At 34.8% G+C, this 26175-nt stretch overlaps 1 protein-coding gene across 5 annotated transcripts in view; it reads right to left on the bottom strand.

Annotated features, from left to right (window-relative positions):
- Positions 1 to 26175, bottom strand: part of CBLB (Cbl proto-oncogene B) — a 213663-nt gene that overhangs the window by 86105 nt on the left and 101383 nt on the right. For all 5 annotated transcript variants that reach the window (XM_059064285.2, XM_067034717.1, XM_059064287.2 and 2 more), the window contains exons 5-9: positions 19052 to 19208; positions 13629 to 13750; positions 10630 to 10767; positions 5469 to 5556; positions 2744 to 2875 (exon numbers count right to left, since the gene is read on the bottom strand). In XM_059064285.2, the coding sequence (XP_058920268.1) occupies positions 2744 to 2875; positions 5469 to 5556; positions 10630 to 10767; positions 13629 to 13750; positions 19052 to 19208 (637 nt within the window). The remainder of the gene's footprint in view (positions 1 to 2743; positions 2876 to 5468; positions 5557 to 10629; positions 10768 to 13628; positions 13751 to 19051; positions 19209 to 26175) is intronic.

The following is a 26175-nucleotide window of genomic DNA, read 5'->3' as shown; positions in this document are numbered from 1 at the left end:
AGATGCTGAAATAATATCTTTGCATATTTTTCATTAAGTTATATGCAAAATTCTATGATTACATTAGGATAATAACCTTCATTATTCACTAGTGACATGAGTGTGATTTATTTTGATTATTTCAACCTTCAAAGCACTTTTGAATTTGTCAGTTTTTTACTACTTTACTTAGTCAACTACTACTTTAGTACTACTTTTTCAGACAGCTTCTCCTAAAATTTTACTCAGAGACAGTTTTTAGCACTTGGCAATTTGTGCACTTCCTCAATCTCTAAAAGTAAAACTAAGAAGTACTGTACTTCAGACTAAAAAAGAGAAAGAAATTGCAAATGTTAATTTACAAATATGACTGGACATATCTTAATATAAGGCCATTAGATCAACATGAAAAATCACGAAGAGACTCAAGGAATTGTTTCACTACAGGCAAGAGAACTGCACCACTTGGAGACTACAGAGTAATATATAGAAAACCTGTGGTGATGTAAAGGGCAAAGGGTTAATAACATAGCCATGACACCTGGGAAATACTCCTGTGTGTTTTGCACATAACATTCCTATTGCAAATAGTTCACAGACTTATTACTAAATTAAATATATAGCACTGGCCCTAAAGTTTTAAAAGATAAATTTCATTTAAGAAGTATACAGAAAGTAAAATAAGTAAAACCTCCTTGCTTTACATTCAGCCCTACTCTTTTACTCACCCTGAGCCACAAGGTAACAACTACTTTGTATGACACTATAAACAATAATCTTTACTAATCAAAGGTTCTACCAACCGAATGGGAGCTTCCAACTTCTAACCCTCTTAACTTCCAAATGCTAGGTAAGTTTCAAGTTGAAGATGCTAAGTCCTGCAATATGTATGTATTTGTATGCTCCAAGCCGGGGGCCCCCAGAGAAGGGGCTGAAATACACAGGCTATGTATGGAGGTAGAGTACTGGGAGTTTGTACCAGCCTAAAATTCTGGTTTTCTTTAGGGAGAAAAGCAAACTTTTAGTTTCTTCATACCTGTGAGAACCATACTACCACACTGAGGACATAAGTCAATCTAAAGAGGTGACATACACATTTGGCCCCTATCAGTTTAATACTTACCCTGAAATAGTTAATGGGTTTCAGGTACAACAAATCATCCTAAAGTAGTCCCCTCCCAGTCAGCCAAGCACTGAGTCAATAACATCTCTATAATACTTTCTACTGATACATTTGAAACCCACTTGCAGACTGACAGTTTTGTCTTCTACCAGTGTAACTAAATTTATTGAAACTCATTTATAAAAAGACACTGCTATGTATGCAGTACTATTATTGCTAACGTAACTTAAATAGCAATCACGTGATTATGTTGTTTGCTGATGCCATACTTAGCATCCCTTTTCCTCCAACTTATGTAGTATAACTCCCTGTACTACACAAAATTCACAAGCATCATGAAGGGATAAAGGGAAATTAGGGCAAGGATAACAAGGAAAACCTCAGGTAAAATATAAACCAAATGCATATTGAAAGAGAGAAGTGTAGGGATATTGAGCAATTTTTACTGAGGTAGCAGAGATGTCTGGGAGTACAGAAATGGCTTTGAAAATGTAAATCAATTGTAATTCATTTCCTAGTTCTTCCCCTTTTTTTTCATCCATTTAAAAAATGTCCTCAAAGGAAAAAAGAGGCCTTCTTTATAAGACTGTGAAAATGTGAAAATCATTAATATTTTATTGTCAAGTAATGAGCTCAACAAACATCAACGCTCCTGTGAGTCTGCATTGCCCCTTCCTGATCCTCTGAAGCCATCCTTCCTTAGGCAATGCACAGGTTCTGGGTTGGAGAGAAGGCTCAGGAATACAGTAGGGATGCCGATGATACACTCAACTGAAAATTTTTTAAAAGGCTTGAAATTTTAATTATTTGTTTTCTAAACCCAATCAGCAATACTGACTTCAATACTGACTGTGTCAAACAGAGCAATTTAAAAATGACTTGAGCAAAATATTCTGTGAATCCTCTAAATACTCAAAACTAGAAATCTGTCCAAAGATCTATTTTTAAATCTCCAAACTTTATTACAGATAAAGAAATATTTTTAAAAAAATAAACCCTTCGGGAAACCAATTATTCCCTAGGTCTTAATTTAAAACCTCAAATTAATTTATATTTATTGAACGCCTACAGAGTAGAAGGCAGCTCACCTTAAATTCTGCTTCTGTAAATTGGAAAATTTAGTGCCTGTTTCTATGGGAACTAAAGGTATTTGGGAAACTTTTTCTGTCTGATTCTATTTTAGCCTTACAGAGCAACTGTAGACATATGTGAGACAGGAGCCACACCTTCTCAGGAGAAGAGAGGTGTTGAAACATCAACGTAAGATTTATCTACTAGGGTTTATTACTTGAGAATCTGACCTACTATAAGTAGAATCTGACCTATGATAAATAATATAAATATGGTTAGTTGGTAACACTGATAAGTTACATTCTGAAATCAACAGTATTACAGAAGTAGAACTACTTACGACTAACATCATAAAATTAAGTTATACATGCAAAGGAAACATAAAAACAAAAAGAAATCAAATCATATAAATGAAAAATTCAAACATGAGATTTTTTTCTAACAACCATTCAAACAAATCACTTATCAGTATTACTTCCTGAATCATTAAGATGAAGAAAACTGAAAAGAGAAATATTCACAGGGAATATAAGGAAGACATCAATGTTGCTAATTAAATCTTGATTATACCTGCCAGGCTGTAAGGCAAGAGGTACACATCAAATGCCCACAAGGCTCAATCTTGACATCTTTGTCGTTCTCAGCACAAATTTTACAGAGCTGAAAAGTGGAACCCATTTCACAATATAATTCATATTGTTCCTGGAATTTGGGGGAGAAAAAAGGCAATGTTAATGTATTTTTAGTATGAAGTGATAATACTGAATTTTCTTAAATACAATGACTTACAGTAAATTCCTTACACTTGATTCTGTCAGATCATGTTGCCATTTAAGACATGTTTTAAATTGGTCATCACAATTTGGTCTACAAAATTAAACAGATTTTATCAGCAATTGCATAAGCTTTTTGAATACTCTGGATTATTTAACATTTTGCACTGTTCCTTTAGGAAGGTACCTGCATCAATAGAGTGATTTAAGAGACACAACTTAAAAGGCAATAATAAATAACTTTATTTTCTTTGTAAATGCCACATACTCATCTAATTTTAATGTCAAATTGCAATATCGCTGACCATTAATTTTATTTCTTAGATAGCTATCTGTAGAAATTCCAGAATGGAAGTAAAGCAGCATTTGCCAAGGCCTTTCTGCATGCTAGGTACTGTCGTCCACATTTATTATGTCATATAATCTCCAAAGTATAATAAGATACACTGAATTTAAAAAAAACAAATAAAACTGAGGGTCAATAAGTTTAAATTGTTTTCTTCAAATTCTATATTAAATCTCTAATTTGCATACTCTTTTCCCAGTCTAACACCATTAAGAAATCTCATCATTTCGGCAACCAAAAATTGTTTTAGTCAACATCTATTCTCTTGATTTACTAGTTTAGAAGCTTTTGGCACAGTAAAACTCTCAGTGTTCAAATAATGAAAAGATCTACGTCACAAAGAAGATACAAACACATTGGAAATAATTTTAAAAGTATGAAAAAATAGTGTTATTTAACAGGGATACAAAGAAAAGGAAATATAGAAATAAAAATTTGTTTAAATAAGGCAATGTTTTAGTCTAGTAAGTACCTACTATACACACGGCACTGGATAGGATGAATAAATGACAATATTTAATCCCTAACCTAATGAAAGATCTTACAATCTCGAGAAAAAAATATATATATAAACACAGATACACATACACACATATACCCACATAGTCACATATAAATTGTGTCTACTATGATATATGTATGTGTGACTATATAAATAATCTTAAAATAAATTAAGGAAAAAGACAACAGAATGGATCAAGATGGAAAAAAAGTCTAAAGTAATCCAAAATAAATTATATATCACTGAAATCCCTAAAATAATAGACAAGTATCTATATTGGTTATGAAATCCAAATGGCCAATTTATAATTATAAAAAAATTAAAATAGGCTAAAATCACAGCTGCAGAATTCAATACAACCTAAGATGTAAGCTAATCAAATATTTATGAGTAATTTAAGAGAATGATGCTACTCCTGAATATGAATTTTTAAACAATTTTAAAAAACAATTTTTAAACAATGGATTTATAATGAGGAATTGTCTCATGTCTTTTTACATATATTAGAAAAGAGAATCACTAAATAATTTTTTAAATGGCTTTCATATATTAAATTTTAAAAACTTCCCACACACAGTACCCATGTCAGGAAGTGTGTTTCACATAATAATATCAAGACCACTAAGACTGAAATCTGGAGATCCAGAAATAAAATTGAAACTTATCTGTTGTCTTCCCCAAAACCTATAATTTCTTTTTATTACAGTCTTATTATTATACAAAGCACAAAATATCTAAATTATAAAAATTTTTATACTTAACTACATGTAAAATAAAATATTCAAGTTCTCTCTCAGTTAAAGACTGTTGCCAGATTGGTGTTTTTCTATTTTTATTCTTTAAAAGCACATTCATATGTTCATATATGGTAATTTTTTATTTATTTAAAAATTGAACTTAATATAATTTTACAAAATAAAATGTTACATAATTAAGCTTTACATAACTTTTTCACATAAGATGCAGAAGTTCCCATGTGAGCTACCTTCCTCCCATTAAAGACTTTATGGTATAATGCAGTGTGAGTATACAATGGTATTTAACCTATGATTGAATATTTTGGTATTTTTTAATATTTCATTTTTATGAAAAATGCTAAAGTAAACATCCTTGTGTATATAGCTCTTCATGTATATATGCAAGTGATATGTATATGGAATCTAGAGTCAAAGATCTTTAGATTTTGATAATTATTGAATATCACCCTCAAGAAAGGCTTTACCAAGTTATACTCCCACTCATAACATATGAGTCTGCCAACAATGGATTTATAAGATTATAATTATTGTCTACAATAGGCTTCAATTACTCATTTGACTCTAAAAGCTAATGCATATAATTAACCTAATCTTCTTTGGAGTTTTCTAAAACTATAGCTCTCCACTCATATCCATCTACCTACCTATGGATTTATTTATCTATCTCCCCACATAAATGCCAATATTATATTGGAAGCAAGAATATTAAAAGCAGAAACTTTTATCCAAAAATGCAGAAAGTAATGTAATTTCTTTTCAAACACTCTTAAAATTCCTTAAATATCTTTTGCATTAAATACCTGCACATGATTTTACCTATAGTATAAGAATCTTATTTATTTCAAAGGCATCATAGATACTTTTTTTTTTGGAGATACTTATTAATTATAAATATGTCTCCAGAAATTGTCCTTACCTGTGTAACTTTTATATGATCATGGGGTGTAGGTTCACATAATCCAGTTAAATCAGGATTATAACTCCTCCCATCAGGATAAAGATAGCTGGGTTATAAACAGAAATTTTATTAACATAAATATACAAGTCTTAATTGCATTTAAAGTTATTTAATCAGATTCTTCTATACTCAAACAGACATTTGGATGTTACCTTTTTATGTAACTTACATCAAGAACTTACTCTATCACTGTTTCCATAATACTACAAGTTATTTTTAGGACATTTAAAATCTAGGAATCCTTTTCATAAAGGAAATATACAATGAATATGGACTCAGCCATTAAGCAATCATTTTCAATTAAATACCTTTACTATATGTATAGGTAAGTTAAAAATTTATTTTCCTGGTTACTCATATTCTATTCCAAAATACTTTGAATATACACCTATTTGCAATTATTACATCTTTCATCTGAAGCACAGTTAACATAAACTGTATCATTTTACACAATGCTTAGTACTACAAGCAAAGAAAAATAGAATTAAAGCCCACAATTTTCCCACAAAAGTTATTCAAACACTTCTGTGGTGTTTTCTTTCTCCAGTTTCCCATCCTCTTTCTTTCTGTTTCACCTTCCACTTATCCTGACATATATATACATGTGCACACACACATACACATTTACTGGAGAAATTTAAAAATGTTACAATTCCATGTTTCATTTACTTCAAAACAAGCTACAAACAGAATGGTTTATAAACATAAGGTTCCATTATTAGAGAGAATTAAAATAAGAACTAAAAGTTATAGTGGTGTCTTGCTGTACTAAACCAGCTTTTACTCATTCAGAAATTCATTAAAAAATGAAGTTTATTGTGTTGGTAAACACGTATTTTAGATTAAGAAAGCAGTACTATTACTGCTGGATTTCATCAATTCATTAAGTTACAGTTGATTTTGTTTACTATCTTTCTGTTCTAGATTTTTGAATGAAAAATTAAGAACACAATACTACAGTGGTGAATATTTTAAAGGGCAAAACTATACTAAAACTATTCTGCGAAATAACAAAAACTATTTATCCTTAAATAGAGAGTCTATAAGAATGTTAGTAAGTATTTTAAATTACCCAAGTAAACCAGGAAAAAATGAACCTAGAGGATAGATAATTCTCACATGGTAAGGAGCATGTCAGTGAGTGTTGGGTTTTTTGTTTGTTTTGTTTGTTTGTTTGTTTGTTTGATTTAGGAAAAGGAGTTGATTACATCTGACTATGATACAAATTTAGAACGTCATTATAGGGTTGGGATACAATTCTACAAATATTAAATGAGTGATAAGCAAAAGTTGGTAACTCTTTTTTTATACCCTAAAATGGCCAGTTTTAAATATTATTATATATTTTGTTCATCACACTTCAAAAACGTAGAATTCTAGGAAGAATTCAGAAATGAAAGATTACAAAATGACAATAAGGTTGCTAGAGGAAAGGTTAAATGGTTCTATTTAATGTATAAGGAGCATTTCAGTGATTACTGTCCCCAGTACACCAGGGTGCTACTGATGAGCCCTTTCCAATGGCAGTGAAGGAATAAGGAATCTTGGCTGGTTATCAAAGTAAACTTCTTTATCACCTATGTCCTACAATATCAGATTAACTATATGGAAAGGAGAGCTGACCCTGATAGTTGTACCAGATGATATCCTGTGTTTTTACTGATCTTAAGGAAAAAAAGCAAACAAACAAAACCCTATCTAATTAAAATGCTAATATTTTAATCTATTCTAAAACCTAATCTGATCATATTTTAATGTAATCTATCATTAAATTTCAAATTCAACTAGCTAAACCCCTCTGAAGATGTGTGTGTGTGTGTGTGTGTAAATAGTAACAGCTAATTTGCACAGAAGTTTGGAGGCTAGACTACTGATTATGATATTATAATCTGTTAATTTTGACTGACTTTTGAAAAATAGATGTAAGGCATTATAACAATATAAACAAGCTATATCACTAATCATTAGAGAAATGCAAATCAAAACTACACTGAGGTATCACCTCACACCAGTCAGAATGGCCATCATCAAAAAATCTACAAACAATAAATGCTGGAGAGGGTGTGGAGAAAAGGGAGCCCTCTTGCACTGTTGGTGGGAATGTAAATTGATACAGCCACTATGGAGAACAATATGGAGGTTCCTTAAAAAACTACAAAGAGAACTACCCTACGACCCAGCAATCTCACTACTGTGCATATACCCTGAGAAAACCATAATTCAAAAAGTCATGTACCACAATGTTCATTGCAGCACTATTTACAATAGCCAGGACATGGAAGCAACCTAAATGTCCATTGACAGATGAGTGGATAAAGAAGATGTGGCACATATATACAATGCAATATTATTACTCAGCCATAAAAAGAAACGAAATTCAGTTATTTGTAGTGAGGTGGATGGACGTAGGTCTGTCATACAGAGTGAAGTAAGTCAGAAAGAGAAAAACAAACACCATATGCTAACATATATATATGGAATCTAAAAAAAAAAAAAACGGTTCTAAAGAACCTAGGGGCAGGACAGGAATAAAGACGCAGACTTACAGATGGACTTGAGGACATGGGGAGGGGGAAAGGGTAAGCTGGGACGACCTGAGAGAGCGGCACCGACATATACACACTACCAAATGTAAAATAGATAGCTAGTGGGAAGCAGCCACATAGCACAGAGAGATCACCTTGGTGGGTGCTTTGTGACCACCTAGAGGGGTGGGATAGGGAGGGTGGGAGGGAGACACAGAGGGAGGAGATATGGGGATACATGTATACGTATAGCTGATTCACTTTGTTATACAGCAGAAACTAACACAACATTGTAAAGCAATTATACTCCAATAAAGATGTTTTTTTAAAAAAGCTATATCAAAATTACTCCATTTACAGATGTACCCACTCATAACCTCTTTTTTATAAATTAAAACTCTGAAGGACATTTTCTTCAAAACAAAAATCCTCTTATCATAGTGAATAGAAAGCTACACATATGAATCTTTGATGCACCAGAGGTAAGGTATAAATGACAGAATAGCAAATTTATGACAATTTTTAAGAAAGAGAGAGAGAAATAGACATTTGGTACCAGTTTGCCATACAATTCTTATGTAACTATTTCTTGAAAATTCACAACTTTTATCTCTTCACATAGATCTCATCACATTTTCTTCTTTCTGTTTTTGCAATTACTTTGGAAAAGTAAAACTCTTTGCTATTGGAAAACTTAAACTATTTGCTCTTTCTGGTGGACTTTCTTCTGCTAGGCTTCTATCACCATGCAAGTAGCAAGTAGGAGCTGCATGCTGCAGCAAGTAGGAGCACATATGTCTCTAAGTTACTCAGCAAGGCAAAGGACAAGAAAAATCAGTGAGATGGAGGTGACACTGAAAATACCACAAAAGGGTGAAGGGAATGGCATATGACTAAAATGAATGAAAGACATATTTACTATGAAGGGACCCATCAGATTGTCTAAACTTTATGTACAGAGAAGAAAGGCATTCTTACCCTAAAAAACAAAGGAGAATTTATCTACTTCTAAATTTAAAAAAAACAGCTTAAGATAAACTGAACTTAGCTATTAACATACAGTTCTGGAATACAGATTCATTATTGATGTGAGTAAAAGAAGGGAGACATGAAGAGAAAGGAAGGGATGGGATGAGAAAAGGATAAGAAGAAGAAAAAGGAAATGTGGTATTACCAGTGAAAATAAAAAGTAGAACTAGTAATTTAAGGGTTACATGAGGCAATAGGAGTCAATTATTTTTAAAGAATTATCCCAATATATACCATTTTACATCTAATTTTAAACTACCTTTAGTTAATAAGTTCTTTTCCTGTGAAAGATACAAAAACTCATTGTAATTTGATGTTGGAATTTATTTGCTATGTTATACACTTAAATTCAATGATAGCAACTATAGGTGTAATCTAAAAGATACAACAAACTAGTGAATATAACAAAAAAGAAACAGACTCCCAATACAGAGAACAATCTAGTGGTTACCAATGGGAGAGGGAAGGGGGGAGGTGCAAAATAGGGGAAGGGGAGTAAGAGGTATAAAATAAGCTACAGGGATACATTGTACAGCACAGGGAATACAGCCAATATTTTATAGTAACTATAAATGGAGTATAACCTTTAAAAATTGTGAATCACTATACTGTACACCTGTAACTAATATAATATTGTACATCAACTATACTTCAATTTAAAAAAACAATCACAAAGAAACAAAGAACAAAAAGGACGACAGAGAGGGAACAACAGAGGGAGGAAGGCGGAGAAAAGGAAGACACGTTTCAGAGACACAGCAGCACGATGCTCCCCATGGAAATGAAGTCCCAGGCCCATTTAATAACCAGTTGTATTTTTCTGAGAGAGAAGAACTGATGGATGGCTCTTTGGGCAGTTGCTTTTGTGAGCTGTCTGCAGCAACCCCATAAACGGGGGAACCCTTTGCAACTTCACCAATGGCCCCCAAACAGAGCCTGTCAGAATCTGCTCATGATCCCAACAACAGGATTAAGAGGCCCTACACTGACTGGGAGTGCAATTTGGGAGCACAGGAGCAGAGCTAGGTAGGGAACAATCAAATAATCATTCCACTGAGTCCATTCTCCAATTGTACATATACAACTTGTATACTCCTAATATTCGTAAGACAATATTGAGACCCAAAGATTGTTTAGACCATGCTAGAAAAAAATATATCAGGGCTTCCCTGGTGGCGCAGTGGTTGGGGGTCCACCTGCCGATGCAGGGGACGCGGGTTCGTGCCCTGGTCCGGGAGGATCCCACATGTTGCAGAGCGGCTGGGCCCGTGAGCCATGGCCGCTGAGCCTGCGCGTCTGGAGCCTGTGCTCCGCAACGCGAGAGGCCGCAACCGTGAGAGGCCCGCGTACCGCAAAAGAATATATATATCAAATAATTAGGTTACCTTAAAATGACTATTTTAAGAGATGAACAATAAAAACTAAGGAACATCCATTTCTTAGTCTTGAAATAAAAACCAGCCTGAACATCAGCCTCACTATCCATTCCCTCCATCGCAAAGCGGTCTCTTATCTTCCACATCTGTGAATAATAAGCACCCCCAACTCCCATGTCTCATACTTACAATCCTTCCCTGCTGCCGTCGATCAGGGCTTGAAATAAGGGCTTGTTGTGAGGTATGGTCTGTAAGATATTTCCATCCCCTGTCACATAGCCGATGGCCCACTGTCCCAACCTAGTGCAGCTTAACCGGAAAATGTAGCTGTGAAACATAAGAAAATTACATTTAATGACATTCAAAATGTAAGCTAACTACTACTAAACAATGTTAGATTTTTCTTAAGTGAAAGAATAAACAGAATCATTTAGAATTTCTATCTTCAAACTTATTTTTACACCATTTTCCTTCTCCATTTATTGATCTGTAAAAGAAGCAATGGTAATAATTCCATTTAAGTGATTTCATCTTTGAAGAAAACTGGGTTTTTAAAGAAAGGAAGAAGTTGTTATTTTTTTAAATTATTTATTTTATTTTATTTATTTTTGGCTGCTTTGGGTCTTTCTTGCTGCATGCGGGCTTTCTCTAGTTGCGACGAGCGGGGGCTACTCTTTGTTGTGGTGTGCGGGCTTCTCATTGCGGTGGCTTCTCTTGTTGAAGAGCACGGGCTCTAGGTGCATGGGCTTCAGTAGTTGTGGCATGCGGGCTCAGTAGTTGTGGCTCGTGGGCCACATAGAGCGCAGGCTCAATAGTTGTGGCGCACGGGTTTAGTTGCTCCGCGGCATGTGGGATCTTCCCAGACAAGGGATCGAACCCGTGTCCCCTGCATTGGTGGGCGTATTCTTGACCACTGTGCCACCAGGGAAGTCCCAGAAGTTATGATTTTTAAGTATTAAGAACTTCATATTGGTTTTGGAAATTCTGGAAAGGACTTTTCAAGAAACTCTAAAAACATATTCTCCTGGAGAGCTGGAAAAATAAATATCAACCTGTCACTTATTAGGATCCTTAATCGTAATCACACAAAGTAATTCCACACAGACTTATTATGACTGTCAGTTGGATCCCAAATAAAGTACATCCTGAAGAACTCAAATGTCCTTGTAATATATCCAGCTATTTTCTTTACCATGAAGCCAAAGAGATGAACCACTTTCCAAGAGAAAGGACCACTTAAACACATATCCAGCAAATATTTGTTAGAATCATTTGATTTGTTCACTGAGTTTTCCTAAACACCCCATCACACCTTACCTGTAACAGTTTACCACAGTCTAATCATTTCATCTTTAACTACCTAAAACTTAGAAGAAATCACTGTTACAGGGCAATAAGGGAAGAAAAGGAAAACATCCTTTCAGAGGGTACTATCTTAAGAGAACTATTCCAATAGCAATGAGACCTGGCTTTTGCTTCCAACACTGTCATTAATTATCTCCATGATCTTGAACAAGAGAACACAAAAAAGACTCAGTTACTTTATTTAGTTAGAATTGGACAAGATAATTTCCCAAATGACTTCTTTTTTTTTTTTTTTTTTTTTTTTTTTTTTTGCGGTACATGGGCCTCTCACCACTGTGGTCTCTCCCGCCGCGGGGCACAGGCTCCGGACGCGCAGGCTCCGCGGCCATGGCTCACGGGCCCAGCCGCTCCGCGGCATGCGGGATCCTCCCGGACGGGGGCACGAACCCGTGTCCCCTGCATCGGCAGGCGGACTCTCAACCACTGCGCCACCAGGGAAGCCCCCAAATGACTTCTGTGTTAAATTTGCATGATTCTGTGATTCCAACCATATTACATCTTTCAAATCATACTCCAGAAGCAAGAAGATACTTTGATGTCACTCAAGGGTATAAAAGTTATGGAAAAATCTGGTTATGAGAGATCCCTGAATGAAACAAAATGACTCACCTAAGCCACTGTCAATGTGCACAATATCTGGTCTGCTCTTGTGGTCACAATAACCAGCTCTCAGTCTAAACCAGCGACTCCACAGGAGCCACCCTGTTTTCTGTACCCATTACCTCCTTCTTATATACTATATAAATTCTTAAAAATAAAAAAAGGTGGAAATTTTTCATTATGGCAGAGAAGAAAGGAATCATCAATAACTGACTGTACTCAAAAAGACTTTGCTAAAGGACAAATGACATTTGCACTACAAATCAAATAAAACGATAGTAGAAGAAAAAGGTAGATTTAAAAAACCACCAAATTCATTCCTAAAATGAAATGACCCCTATACGAAAGTCAGTGCACTCACAAACACTGGGATCGTGTCTCCTACTGAAACATGAGAGTGAAGGAGGGTAGATCTCCACCATCATTACCGTCGCACCTAGCACACTGCTTGCCACAGCACGAATGTCTACTATGTGCCTGGAGCATTTCTAGACCGCATGTGGGGAAAACGCGTGCACCAGGAGAGAGACAGACTTTCTCCTGCCCAGATTTGCCATTAATAAGGCGTGCTCTCTAGGTCAAAGCCAGAGGGGCTGATCACACAGCCAAGCTCTGAGTTTCACTCAATTTCAACATCAAGCATGAGGTCTTATGGAAGACGTTCTCAAGGACATGAAACTGATTTGGATTGTTAACAATGGGCTTATATGTCTATGTACTTACATGTGTTTGTCATGCATGTATATGTATACTTATATGTAGTTACGTGCATTAATATGTATTTATATGTAATTATGTGATTATCATAGAACCAAATTGAATATCTTGAAAAAAATACCCTAAAATAATGAACATGAAACTGATTTATTTTGTCATTAGTACAATATTCAAGTATTTAAATATACACATCTAATTTTATACATAAACATGTATCATGAAAACAGTTAATATGCTAATATCCTACTCCAATTTGAAACTCTGAGACTTACTCTCTAAATTCATCAAATTATATACTACCATATCCTCTTTCACTTTATGAACACTAAATTTCAGAACAAGCATAGTGTACCAATTTGAAGAACTGACTGAAGAAGCACTGTTTTGGTCTATTAGCATTTCCCTCCCCTCATCCCCATGGGTGTTACTGATTTACTTAGGAATGAACCACAGAGGACTTTTCATCTTTACATACATCACATAATATTACTGCCAAAAAGTCTTACCTTCCGGGTTTAGTGCTGTATTTCTGTAGCCGTGCTTTTACTTCATCATACGTGAGAAACGCCATGTAACCCGGATGTGTTACAGCTAAGAAATTCCAATTCCGCAAAATAGAGCCCCAAGGCTAAAAATATAAATAAATTAAAAGATTACCTAGAGAATATCAACTATCAATTACACAACGACCCATCATTTAATACACATACTAAAATTCTCCTGGATATTTTTTAAGTGAATATGAGCTTACAGGGTTTAGGCCAACTTCTATTACCTAACAGCAAACATGCAATTATCTATTTTCTTTTTGGAGAAATATGATTATGCAGAAAACAGATTTCTTAGGAATAAAATACATAAAGCAAAAAGGAAAACCACATCATCTCTTCTCCACAAATTCTATTCCCAAAACAGCAGTTGTGATCAGTTTGAAACATAAACCACACCACTCTTCTGTTCAGAACTCTCTAACTTTGAGTAAAAGCCAAAGTCCTTATAAACGGCCTAGAAAGACCTTTGCAGGGTTGAGCCCCAGTTCCCTTTTTGTCCCCATCTGCTGTGACTCTCCCACTTTCTGCCTTTCCTCTAGACACGTGGGCCTTGTTGCTGCTGGTCTGAACATAATTATATTCTCTCATCTCAGAGCCTTCGAACTTGCTGATCCCTATACCTGAATTCTTTCTCCAAATATCCATGTGACTGCTTCCTCTCCCAACGTCATTTCCTCAATGTGGCCTTCTCCGGCCACCCTGTTTAAAACCACTAACTCTCATCTCATGCCTCATCTCCCTGTGCGTCTGTTTTGTTCACTACTCTGCATTTAGACATCTCACTTTGTAGAACAAAAAACTCTATCATGGAATGTAAGTGATTTGGCAAAGTCTACACATTGGCCATAAGCTACAGGAGAACAAGGAACACACCTGTCTTGCTTCCCAAAGGGAGACCAAGCACTAATGCACAGTGTCAGAGCATAGTGATCAGGTTGGGGGAATAGCTGAAGAGGTCCTCTACTGAGTGACTTGTCTGCAAGGCCTCGACTCCCATGGTAACAGACTACTGTACTCACATTTGGTTTATCCGTGTACAAGCATAAACTCAGAAAAGTTTATGGTTTAGAGGTGAGCTCTGTAAAAATCTTTCCCAGAAATAAACACAAACACGCACACACACATACAGGGTTTGTATCGTTCTCTCTTTAATAGGATTAGTTGTCTCTCCAGTTATCATGGCAAGAGAAAAAAGGCAGCCAGTAATAGACAACTTTGCTTGAGGGTGTGAATGAATCATCTCTGCCATATCTTTAAGGCTGAAGCTACATTTATCCAAAGGAATTGGCAGCATACTCTATCTGATGTGCCAGGTTATTAACTCAAATCTTCTACATAAAAGAAAAAAAAAAGGTATTTTGTGTTGCCAAGTGATAGTTGTTGAAATAGTCATCCTAGACATGATTATTGGTGGAGGTCTCCTGCTTTTGCTTTGAGACTTGTTCCTTGTGATTGTTAAGCAAGTTTCAAATTTAAAAGGCGCAATTCTTTAAGGATTGTATCCCTTGAGATGAGGATAACAAGGGAAAGAATGATTTAGTAATGAAGAGTTTAACCTTTTCCAAAATAACAAGAAAAATCTTTAGGGTATTTCCCCATCACACTAAAATACCTAATTGGGGAAAAATGAGCTCTGGAGACACTTATTATGAGAGGTTCTATCTATGTACTTGAAAACAAACAAACAAACAAAAACAACATGTTTTTAATTTTCTTCTTAAGGGATGACTAAAAAGTACATAAACAATACTTGGAAGAGTATTAGCATATGTTTAGAAAAACTGAAAAATTACTATTATAGTCACTGAGTTTTGTTTTGTTTTGTTCTGTTCTACTTCCTCATCTACAAAGGACAAGGATGAAAAAAATACAAAATATTTGGGTCACTTCCATTAAAATCCACACAAATTAATGAAAGAGTTGTTTTACAAAATGCTGAACTTTATACAGAGCTAATGCACAGATCAAATACAAGCGAAAAAAAAAAAATGAAACTGGAGTTTTGAGCCAAATGCTGCAGTATTTAGCAACCATTTCTTAGTAATAATCCAGAGGGCCAGATTCCAACTGCAACAATATTTATGTAATAGAAAGAGTCTGTGTACTATTTTTCTTGAGAATGCAACCCACAGTCAGAAACACGTGGTAGTTTTGTATTTTGTGTGTGTGTGTGTGTGTGTGTGTGTGTGTGTGTGTGTGTTTAAAGTATTTCGCCAACTAATGGCTTAAAGGAGGCAAAACAAAGTGATGGGAGAATGGTTATTTTCACAATTTGTTTTTAGATTATAGGAAATCTTTTCTCACACACCAACACCAAGTTATTTGGAGATTCTTAAATGACTACAGAAATTAATAAAGTGAATTAAGAAGACTAGTCCCTCCATTCTCCCAAAGGCCACTGTGTTCACCATTTACCGACTTACAACCTACATTGGAAGTAGGGCCTCAGCTGGTCTGCCCAGATACTCTCTCAATCCTCACTACAATAGATGAGTTTCTTATTCTTCTTTTTCTCCCTGTTCCACAATGCTATATATTCCACAGTCAATAGTACATTGCCCCAAACCACTCATTCCTTATCCCGCACCTACTCATCCCATTTACTGCCCCATTTCTCAACAACCCAGTCTTCTCTTACAGTGGGGAGATGGAAGGAGAAGGGAGCAGCAACCCCAGGGAGAGGGAAAAGGAGAGCAAAAGCCCTGTCTTTCCATTCCAGGACTTGAGCACTTGCCAATCCCAGCGTCTCTGAACTACGTGGAGGGGAGAAAGATAAGGTTAAAGGCAGACAGAGGAAGGTAGCCATTGCAAGATCTTTCCAATGACTCCCAGCACTTGTTCAAGTTCTGGCAAAATATGAGGATGAGGGAAGACAGGAAAAAGGGGAAACCAGAATCCAGCAGCTTCTTGCTTCTTTCATTTCCTAGGCAAGTCTCAACTTCATCTCTTCACCTCCACCGACACCTTCTGCAAACACTTATGCTAGTTTTCTATGTCAAACCTCAATCCTGACGGTGTACCTTGCCCCCTTTCAGATGCCGCTCTGTTAAATACCCTATTCCCAACAATTTAAAGCTAGAAGGAGTCACTACCAATTAACCACCAATATCACAGCTGCAGCAGAATATATGTTCATGCAGTTACAGTAGCCACAAAACTTATGTCTTTCATATAGAACACACAACTATAACAAGAAAATATTATTCAATTGTTAAAGTTATGTAAAAATAAAAGATCAGTAAAAGTTAATACATGTGCTTTCTGTGCACACAACCAATTTTATTGTATTTTAAAGCACATATATGATTACAGTCTAAGCATAATGAAATCAGGAGAGGTGAAGAATCTCAGAAACACACAGGGGCTAACAAAAGTTCTTTAGCTACTACTGTAATTATGAGTTTTAAAAGACACTAGGCGTTCTTTGGTTCGCTAGTCAGGTTTTGGTTTTGTTATCTAATACTTTTCATAGTAGCTCTACTTAAAAGATTCTTTTCCTCTCCCATCCCCATGAGCATAAATAAGATATATGTGCCTTAGAGTGTTGAGATTACTTGGGCTGTTTTAAAGTGAAACGGTTTATAAGAAAATACGTACACATATTAAGTAGCTGTTTGGGTAAGTGCTTAACCAACATTAAGCTGCCCTCATACCTTTGATATATAACTCTGAGGTGTTCTAGTATTTAACAGCCTCACTAAAAAGTCATCTAGGCTCCCCACAGAAAATACACTCTTCCTAGAATAAACAGCTAGGCTTAATGTATGAAAATAACTTTTGTTCTCTTCCTTCCCAAGGGGAAGGAGCAAAGCATCTACTTTTAGAATGTCTTGGTATCATGTTAAATAAATGAAGTATTTGTAAAATTATCAGAAACTTTTAAAAAAAGGAGAGGTTCATTATAAAATAATCAGCATCAGATAACACAACCTTTTCCTAAAATGTATCTTAAAGTCATTCGAAAAACATTAACTGACAACGTACATACACCAAGGGAATAATAATGAAACTACTGTAAACCGAAAATATCCAAAAGCATACTTCCTGCAGTCATTTATCTAATTTCCTATTCTATACGTCTAGGTAGAATTATGATTATAAAGTTGTAATAAAGTATTCTATAAGTATTGTTGACAAGAGTTAATTTGCCCCGTTAATGGATTCTTTCATAAATTAAAAGTTAATGCCATGCAATCTTGTTTTCAGTTACCCAATCCTTGCAGGCGAGTACCAAGCAGGGTCATAAGTCAGAGAAGAAAAATTCTTACAACATGAGAAACATGAAAACCAATATTATACTCTAACATTTGTTGAAAGCATGTCTCAAACAGAATAAATGTTACTGCAGACAAAATAATTTTAAAAATTGTGTCAGAATATAAGCAAGCCTGGTTTTTGATCAATTAACATCACTTGCTATATAATTTATATTATTAGAATCATAAAGATTTTAGGTGGGGTTCTTACTTTGTGACTATTTGGAATGAATCTCATAGATGATATGCAATTTAGTGGCAGAGGCAAATTCAAAGCATATTTGAAGTCTTCATGTTTAGGGTAATTCTATCAACACGTACAAAAATACAAAATGATGGCACCCAGCTTTTATTATGTGACACCTGCTTCTGAATACTATGTGAAGGCAATTATAAAAGAATGATAAAAAACCAAAAACAATAAACAGGACAAGAAGGTTAATCTCAAAGTCATTTATATTAGGGGAAAAAAAACAGAAAAACAAATCTAAATTTCCCAAATGAGAGATTTGCTAAATTAATGACAGACTATTTTGATGGAATATTCTGTAGCAACTGAAGATTGAAAATTATATTGATGAAACTACTTACTGACATGGAAAAATGTTTGTGATATACGGATGAAAGAGCAAAGCAAGCTGTACAAACAGTACACATCACAGTAATCTCCTACACAGAAAATGATGAGTTTGCTATTTATTTCCAGGTTCACTATTTTCCCTTCTCACCTAATGAATGTGGGAGGCAAAGGGGAGAAGAAGTTGGGATACAACCTCAGCCAATGCCGACCTATAAAACCTGCATTCTATCAGTTACTGGGCTAAAATGAGCAACAAAGTAAAGTGAAAAACTAAATAGGGACTTTAAAGTAAAGCTCCTTTACATCATTCTTCTCAAAGCTAATAAGCAACCTACAGGCTCAGAACACCAGATCCTCCAAACTCAAACTCTAAACTTACAGCAATGACCAAAACAACTTCCTTTAAAATTGTAGACTAAATTGAGACCATTTCCCATATATTTGTATGTATGCATGTGTGTGTGAAAAAGGGAGACACATACACACACAGAGAAGGGAGGGAAGTGGAAGAGAGGGCAGGATTAAGCAAATACAAAGCTTACCTGAAATAGCCTGGTAAAAATATCAAATTCAAAAACTGAAATGTAATCATTACAAGTTAAATCAATTGTTGATTTTAGAGCCATTGCTTCCAGGCCAGAGCTAATCTGATGGACCTCATGAAGGCACTGTCTGAATACTTTCCATGGTACGATAGTTCTGTGCAAGAGAAGAAAAAAAAAAAAACAATTGAATCAACTGTCATTTAAGACATACCTTCCATTGAAACAGCACAATTCAATCATACCATTAATATAATTGCATTTGTACTAAAAGACAAACAGTTGAGAATACTGTTCATAATTCAGAACATATGTAATGGTTTTTGCTAACTGGATTATTTTCCATTTGCTAAGAATGTGACCAAAATGTAAATCAATTTTTCTCTCCTTGCCTATCAAGATATTTCTAAAAGTACTTCAGAAGAAGGTATTAGATCAATGTCCTGTAGGTCTGACCTCTTCATTTGCGTATGCAAGGTTATGTAACTTTGAATCAAGTTAAATTCTTCCCCTCCATTTATTTTCTTAAAATAATAACAAGATGATGGATTCATAACAGTAAGAATTCTTTGTTCATTGCATAAGAAAGTTCAGGTGGAAAGTCAGTAAGACATTTCTGCCACCACCCCGATAATGTTCTACAGAGATGGAAAGCCACTTTATCTAACCTTTCATATTAAGGCAAAGGGAAATTTTAATAACTTTTAACCAACCCCACTGGCTATCTTATGGAAATTTATTTATTCAACTTATTCATTAATTTAATCTTATTAAATACCCCATATCAGCATTTTACTATATAATGCACTTACACGGTTCAAAAATTTAGAAGAGCATAGAATGGTACCCAGGGGAAAGTCTTCCAACCCATCCTCTACCTGACCAGTTTCCAACATTCACCCACCTCTTCCCCACCATGAAAATGAGTAACATCCATTATTCATTCCTTACTTTTCCTCCTTTTGGAATGTTAAGTGCCTATTCCTGAACAGGTGGAAGAAAGCAATCATTCATATTTTTAAAATTTTAAGCTGCAGTTTTCATAATAGGACAGCATAAAAGCTATATACACCCACTTCTAAGATTGCAAATATTTACATCTTAGGTTTTTCTTTACTTGTATCTCTTGAGAAATAAAACTCAGGCTGAATGGACAAAATTGGCCCCATCTGATACTAATCCTCCCAGTGAAGCATCACCATAAATGTAAAACTTTCATATTCATTCAATGATTATCTGCTGCAGTGGCTGTCAAACTTGAGCATGCATCAGAATCACTGAAGGGCTTGTTAGCACAGAAATTTCTGATCCTCAACCCAAGATATTCTGATTCAGTATGACTGGGGTGGGGCCTTGGAACTTACAGTCCTAACAAGTTCCCAGGTGATGCTGATGTTGCTGGGCTGGGGGCAACTCATTGAGCGTCACCAGTCTATGTGATCTATTAATTGCTAAGGCAGGACACTGTGGAGAAATACAATTATGGAAATACGAGATACTATCTCTGCCCTTGAAGAACACACTCTTTCAGGGTAGAAATGAGATCTGTAATGCTAAAGAATACAGAAAGGGTATCTAAGGAAGTGCTGGAGGAATTCTAGAGAAAGAGTGATCTGTGGCAAGATGAATAAATGAATGGTGAAACAGGCTTACAATGCTATGCTGTATATATAAGAAAGTTTGTGTTTGATATGCTATTAAAAGAAAAAGATTATGAGGCTGAAAACATCAAAAGGCTTTTCTCTACATATGAACAAAACAGGAAACCACAGAGAACCGAAGAGAGACACCACATCAGAAGCCATTTAGAAGAAACACACATCAGGCTCTGATTAAGGTTAACAAGATGCTGCTGTTTTAAAATAACAATGAAAACTTTTGATAACATTAGAAGGCTATCGATTTATGGAGAAGTGTAGATATGCAATTAGGTCCAGCTTCATTACAGTTACCTTGGAAGTAGTGCCTAAGAAGCAGTTTTCTTTTCCAAATTAAAATTTCAAATATTCAATACACAAGAGACATGAACCATAATACTCAAAGTAAAAAAAAAAAAAAAAAAACCCAGTAAACAAAGAACTACTGATTTAAGAAGGGTATGTGTTTTCTCTTTTGTATAGAAATGTTTAGAGAATTTTGTCTTGTGTATATATTATAAAAAGTAAACAGACTGGCCAAACAGATACCTTTTGATATCCATTACCATAAAAATTATCCTCATCCTAATATTTAAGGTGCATGCAGATCATAAGTCTTCTGAATAACCAGTGATTTCCCTGAGCAAATTATTAAAAAATGAACAAACTTCTAAAGTTGTAGTCTAATTTACCACTTTGGAATGACAGTTTACAAAGGGGCAAGCTACATTTGCACAGTCCTTGTGCAAATGAGACTTTCCCCCAGTTCCCTTGTGATAAACCTAACGTCCAAACAGGCATTCACCGGAACCTTAATTAAGGGTAGTAACAGGGATTAAAAAGAAAGGGCATTATTTGGTTAACTTACTATATATAAAACTTTGTACAAAAGATACCCTTCCCTTGATCAGCTGAGCCAAATACCCACCATGGGAAGAAGGTGGGAGCAATGGTGGGGCGGGCAGGTTCATGAGGGAAGAAGAGAAATAGAGTACAATGATTTCTGGAAAAAAAAAAAAAAAAAAGTTCTAAAACTGTTGCACTAAGGATCTTACTTTTTAAAGAGGATTTCAAGTTGCTACCACATACTTTCCTGAGGTTTGTGGGTGGAGGAGGAAAGGCAGAGGATGACTGTTCACACCTTTAACTAACTGTAGCAATACCACAGAGTGGTGGTTTCTATAACCTCTTCCCCTAGATATGAACCTAGTGAGAGAAAACGTTAATGGCAAATTGTTTTACAAATACGTAGGAACTTCAGTGTGCTGGCAGAGATCTAGGAAAAGGAAAGAGGCAGAGAAAGAAAAGGAACAGAACATAAAAGGTCCAACTAAGCTTCAAGCTCCCACCAATCCAGAAATATTTTAATTTGTCCTTTTGCCACTTACAATTATAAATCACTTTAATTACACGCTGAATTAACTTTAAAATCCAATGAAAAGCTCAAGTAGCCATCAATCCACAAAGAATTGAATAAAACACCAATGGGTAGCCTGGCACCTATAATAATAATGTGAGTTCAGGATCTTTAGACTTCCAATAGGAAAAAAAAATGAGAGCTGCCATTTATTGATGACTTACTACCTGCCAATCACCAAATTAAGTACTGAGTTTGTCATAATAACAGTGTGAGGGAGATAATATATTTATGCTCAAGATAGAGATGGGGAAACTGAGGCTTAACAAGGTTAAGTGATTCACCCAAGAAAGACCATATATGTGCCAGGCATTGTACTAAGTTCAGAACAAAAATCTAAATAAGGCCACAGTCTAATAAGTAGAAAGATTTTAAAATAACTTATGTTGTGTCATGTGCTCAGGTTATCACAGAAAAAGATTCATGTGCTATGGGAACCCAAGGGGATGGAGATCCTTGCAAACAGGGACAGTATCTTATTCATCTTTGCCTAAGACAGAAGAGTATGCAACTAAAATTTGTGTAATTAAACTGTGTCTAGGGAAGGCAAGGGAGTGTTTCACAGAGGAGGAACCTAGAAATTTGAGTGTACTACCACTCTCCTACTAAACAGAAATGGTTTGATGACTTAAAAAAAAAGTGATAGTGTATTCACACAATGTCAGGAGAGAATAACTTGCTAAATTTTAAAACCCTGCAGTTTTAACACAAAAGAATAAGGAATTGAAGACAAAAATGTAAGGCAATTGATACTTAAAAAAAGGGCAAAACATTTCCATGAAACCACAAGTTCTCATAAAAGGCTATATAGGTTTTATTTTTAACTCATATGCAAAAAAAAATCCATATAATAAAGGTGTGAATCTCAACAAAGCCTAGGGTGTTTGGAAGGAGGAACTTTTGTGTACTTCTGGTGTGAATGAAAATTTACACAACATTTCTAGAAGGCAATTTGGCAGCAGGTTTCAAAAACCTATACATTTTAACCCAGAAAGAGCCTACACTTCTAGGGATTTCAACAAGGAAATTATGTCAAAAAAACAAAAAATACACAGCAATGCAAAGACTCATCCATGTCTCTTCAACAGTGTTGTTCATAATAGCAAAAAATTAAAACAAATATGTTCAAGAGTAATAATATGACATATATCTATAGATTAGAATATTTTACAGCAATTAACAATTGTATACAGAAAAAATATTTATTGTCATGGAAAAGTGTCCATGGCATTAAATGGAAACAGCATTTTTAAAACTGTATGTCCTTGGGAATTCCCTGGCTGTCCAGTGGTTAGGACTCCGTGCTTTCACTGCCAAGGGCCCCAGGGACCCTGGTTCAATCCGTGGTTGGGGAACTATATCTCACAAGCCGCGTAGTGTGGCTAAAAAAAAAAAAAAAAAAAAATTGTATGTCCTTTATGATCCAATGCTGAAAACTATCTGGAATGTCTGGAGAGATCAACACAAATTTTAATTGATGATATCTAGATCATGGTAGGATTACAAGCAATTTCTTTCAGAATATTTCTAATATGCTCTAGTGGCTTAAAGGAGTAAAAGACATACTAAAACTGTTTAAAGTATATTTTGCAATCACAGAAATAACCAATTAAAAACAAAAATTAGAATAGTATTTGCCTATGAAATGGTTTTCTATCTAGGAAATACAAAAAGATTTACAGATTAAACTGTGAGAAGAAAAGAGAATTCAACATGGCTGCTAAATATAAAATATGCAAAAATCAGTTGTATTTCTATATATAAGCAATACATAATTAGAAAACAAAGCTTTAGAAATTTACAATAGCATCTGAAAATATCAAATAAATGGGAAAAAAGCTAACAAAACACAAGTAAAAACACAACATAAACACAGATATACTTGATCAGAGATGTAGAAGACATAAAGGGCTATAACACTTTAATGGACTGGCAGACTCAATATGGTAACGATGTCAATTCTCTCCAAATTGATTCTTAAGATTTATTACAACCTCAATCAAATATTCCAGGAGACATTTTCACAGTAGGAATTGATAGGCTGATTCTAAACTTCATAGGGAAATGCCAAGAGCCAAGAATAATCAAGCCAAACTTCAATAAGAAAAACACTGACAAAGTTATACTCTTCACATCAGTTAAGACAGCGTGGTATTGGTACAAGGATAGACAAATAGACAATAGAATAAAACAAATTTTGGAAACAAATGCAATCATATCTGGACACTGGTTATGTAACAACTATATATAAACAGCAGTAGGGAATGGATGATGTTTTCCATAAATGCTGCTGGGTCAAATGAATATACATATGGAAGAAAATGAATCTTGACCCTGAACTAATACCATATGAAAATCAAATTTAGATGAACCTTAGACCTAAATATGAAAGGTAAAGCAATAGAGTTTTTTGGAAGAAACAGAAGAGAATACCTGCATTACAGGCAAATAATTAAAACAGGACCCCCAAAGGATAAAGGAAAAAATAAATTAAAAACCTATGTTCATGAAACAATGTTATTAACAAAGTGAACAAGAAAGCCACATATTGGGAGAAACCATTCACATAAATATAATCAACAAAAAATTCACATCTATAATATATATAAAAACTTCTAAATATTAATAATTACTACTCAAAAATTGGGCAAATAATTTTCACACTCACACAAAAAATCTAAATATTCAATAAACACACAAATATACACTCAACTTAATTTGTCATCATGGAAATGTAACTTAAGAACAAAATGAGATTCCACTCATCCCCACCAGAGGGGCTTAAAAACTTTAAAAAGTTTTAAAATGACAAATGAAACATAAAATGTTGGGAAGGATATGGAAAACAAGAACCTTCAGGCACTCCTCATAGGTGATTAAATTGGCAAACCATTTTGGAAAAGTCTTTGGTGGTTTCCTAAAAGCTTCTAAAGCTAAAACTATGCATAAACTAGGAGCCAGCAATACCACTCCTAGATATACATGCAACAGATATGTATACATGTTTTTGTTAATGTACAAAAAGTGTTCATAGCAGCACCACTGATAAAAATCCAAAGGAGGAAGAATCCAATGTCCATCACCAATGGAATGAATATGTAAATTGTGGTAGAGCCATACAATGGGGCAAGGAGAATGAACAAACTATTGTTATATGCAAGAACATGGATGAATTTCATAAACATAATAGTGAAAAAAGCCAGATTTTTTTCAGAGTATAATTGTATGATTTCCATTATGTATAATTTCATGATACTAGAAGTTAGGATACTGTGGGCAGGCAGTGATTGCATGGGACTTGCTGAGGGGTTGGGAGGAAGGGGGCTTCTGAACCATACATAATATACTATTACCTTATTAGAGTGGCATTTACACTGATGTGTTCACTTTATGAAAATTCCTCATCTTACATTTATGATTTGTGTACTTTTCTGTATGCATATTAAGCTTTAGTTATATACTAAACTTAAAAAATTTGTACGTTACAATTCTAAGATTAAAAGAGTGTTAAGAAATGTGGAAACGGACAAAGCCATCTGCCGTCGTATAAACAAGGAAATTAATATGTTTGTTGGTTGGTTTTCGATTCTGTTGCTGTGGTACTGGTGGTGGTTGTGATGGTGGTTGTTTAAAATCTATTCTAGTGCAGGGATATAAAATGTCATCTTGACTTTAAACAAAATGAAAATCTGTTCTATCTATATTAACTCATTCTTATTTTCAATTTCATCTGCATTTTGTTCAGAAAATTCACCTTGATCAACAAAGATATGTTCAGTGGCAGTACCTTTAAGTTGCTTTTGTTCATAAGATAATAAAACATTCATAAGCTATTTGATATGTTTTGATTTTTATTATGGATGCAAATATTAGTACTCTGATTCCTAAGTCTGTATACAGTTTGTTTATAGTTATTCCCTAAATCCAATCTTTTTTTGGTAATGACTATTTGTTAATGGATACGAAAATAGATCCTTAACAAGCCATTACAGCTGTTGCTCTTCCATAAGAGAAAAACAATTGTTTTCCAGCAACCCACAGAAAGAACATATCAAAACCACTCTGGTCAA

The sequence above is a fragment of the Kogia breviceps genome, chromosome 5 (genome assembly GCF_026419965.1).
Source record: "Kogia breviceps isolate mKogBre1 chromosome 5, mKogBre1 haplotype 1, whole genome shotgun sequence".
Classification (NCBI taxonomy): domain Eukaryota; kingdom Metazoa; phylum Chordata; class Mammalia; order Artiodactyla; family Physeteridae; genus Kogia; species Kogia breviceps.
This window is presented reverse-complemented; position numbering and strand designations above follow the sequence as displayed.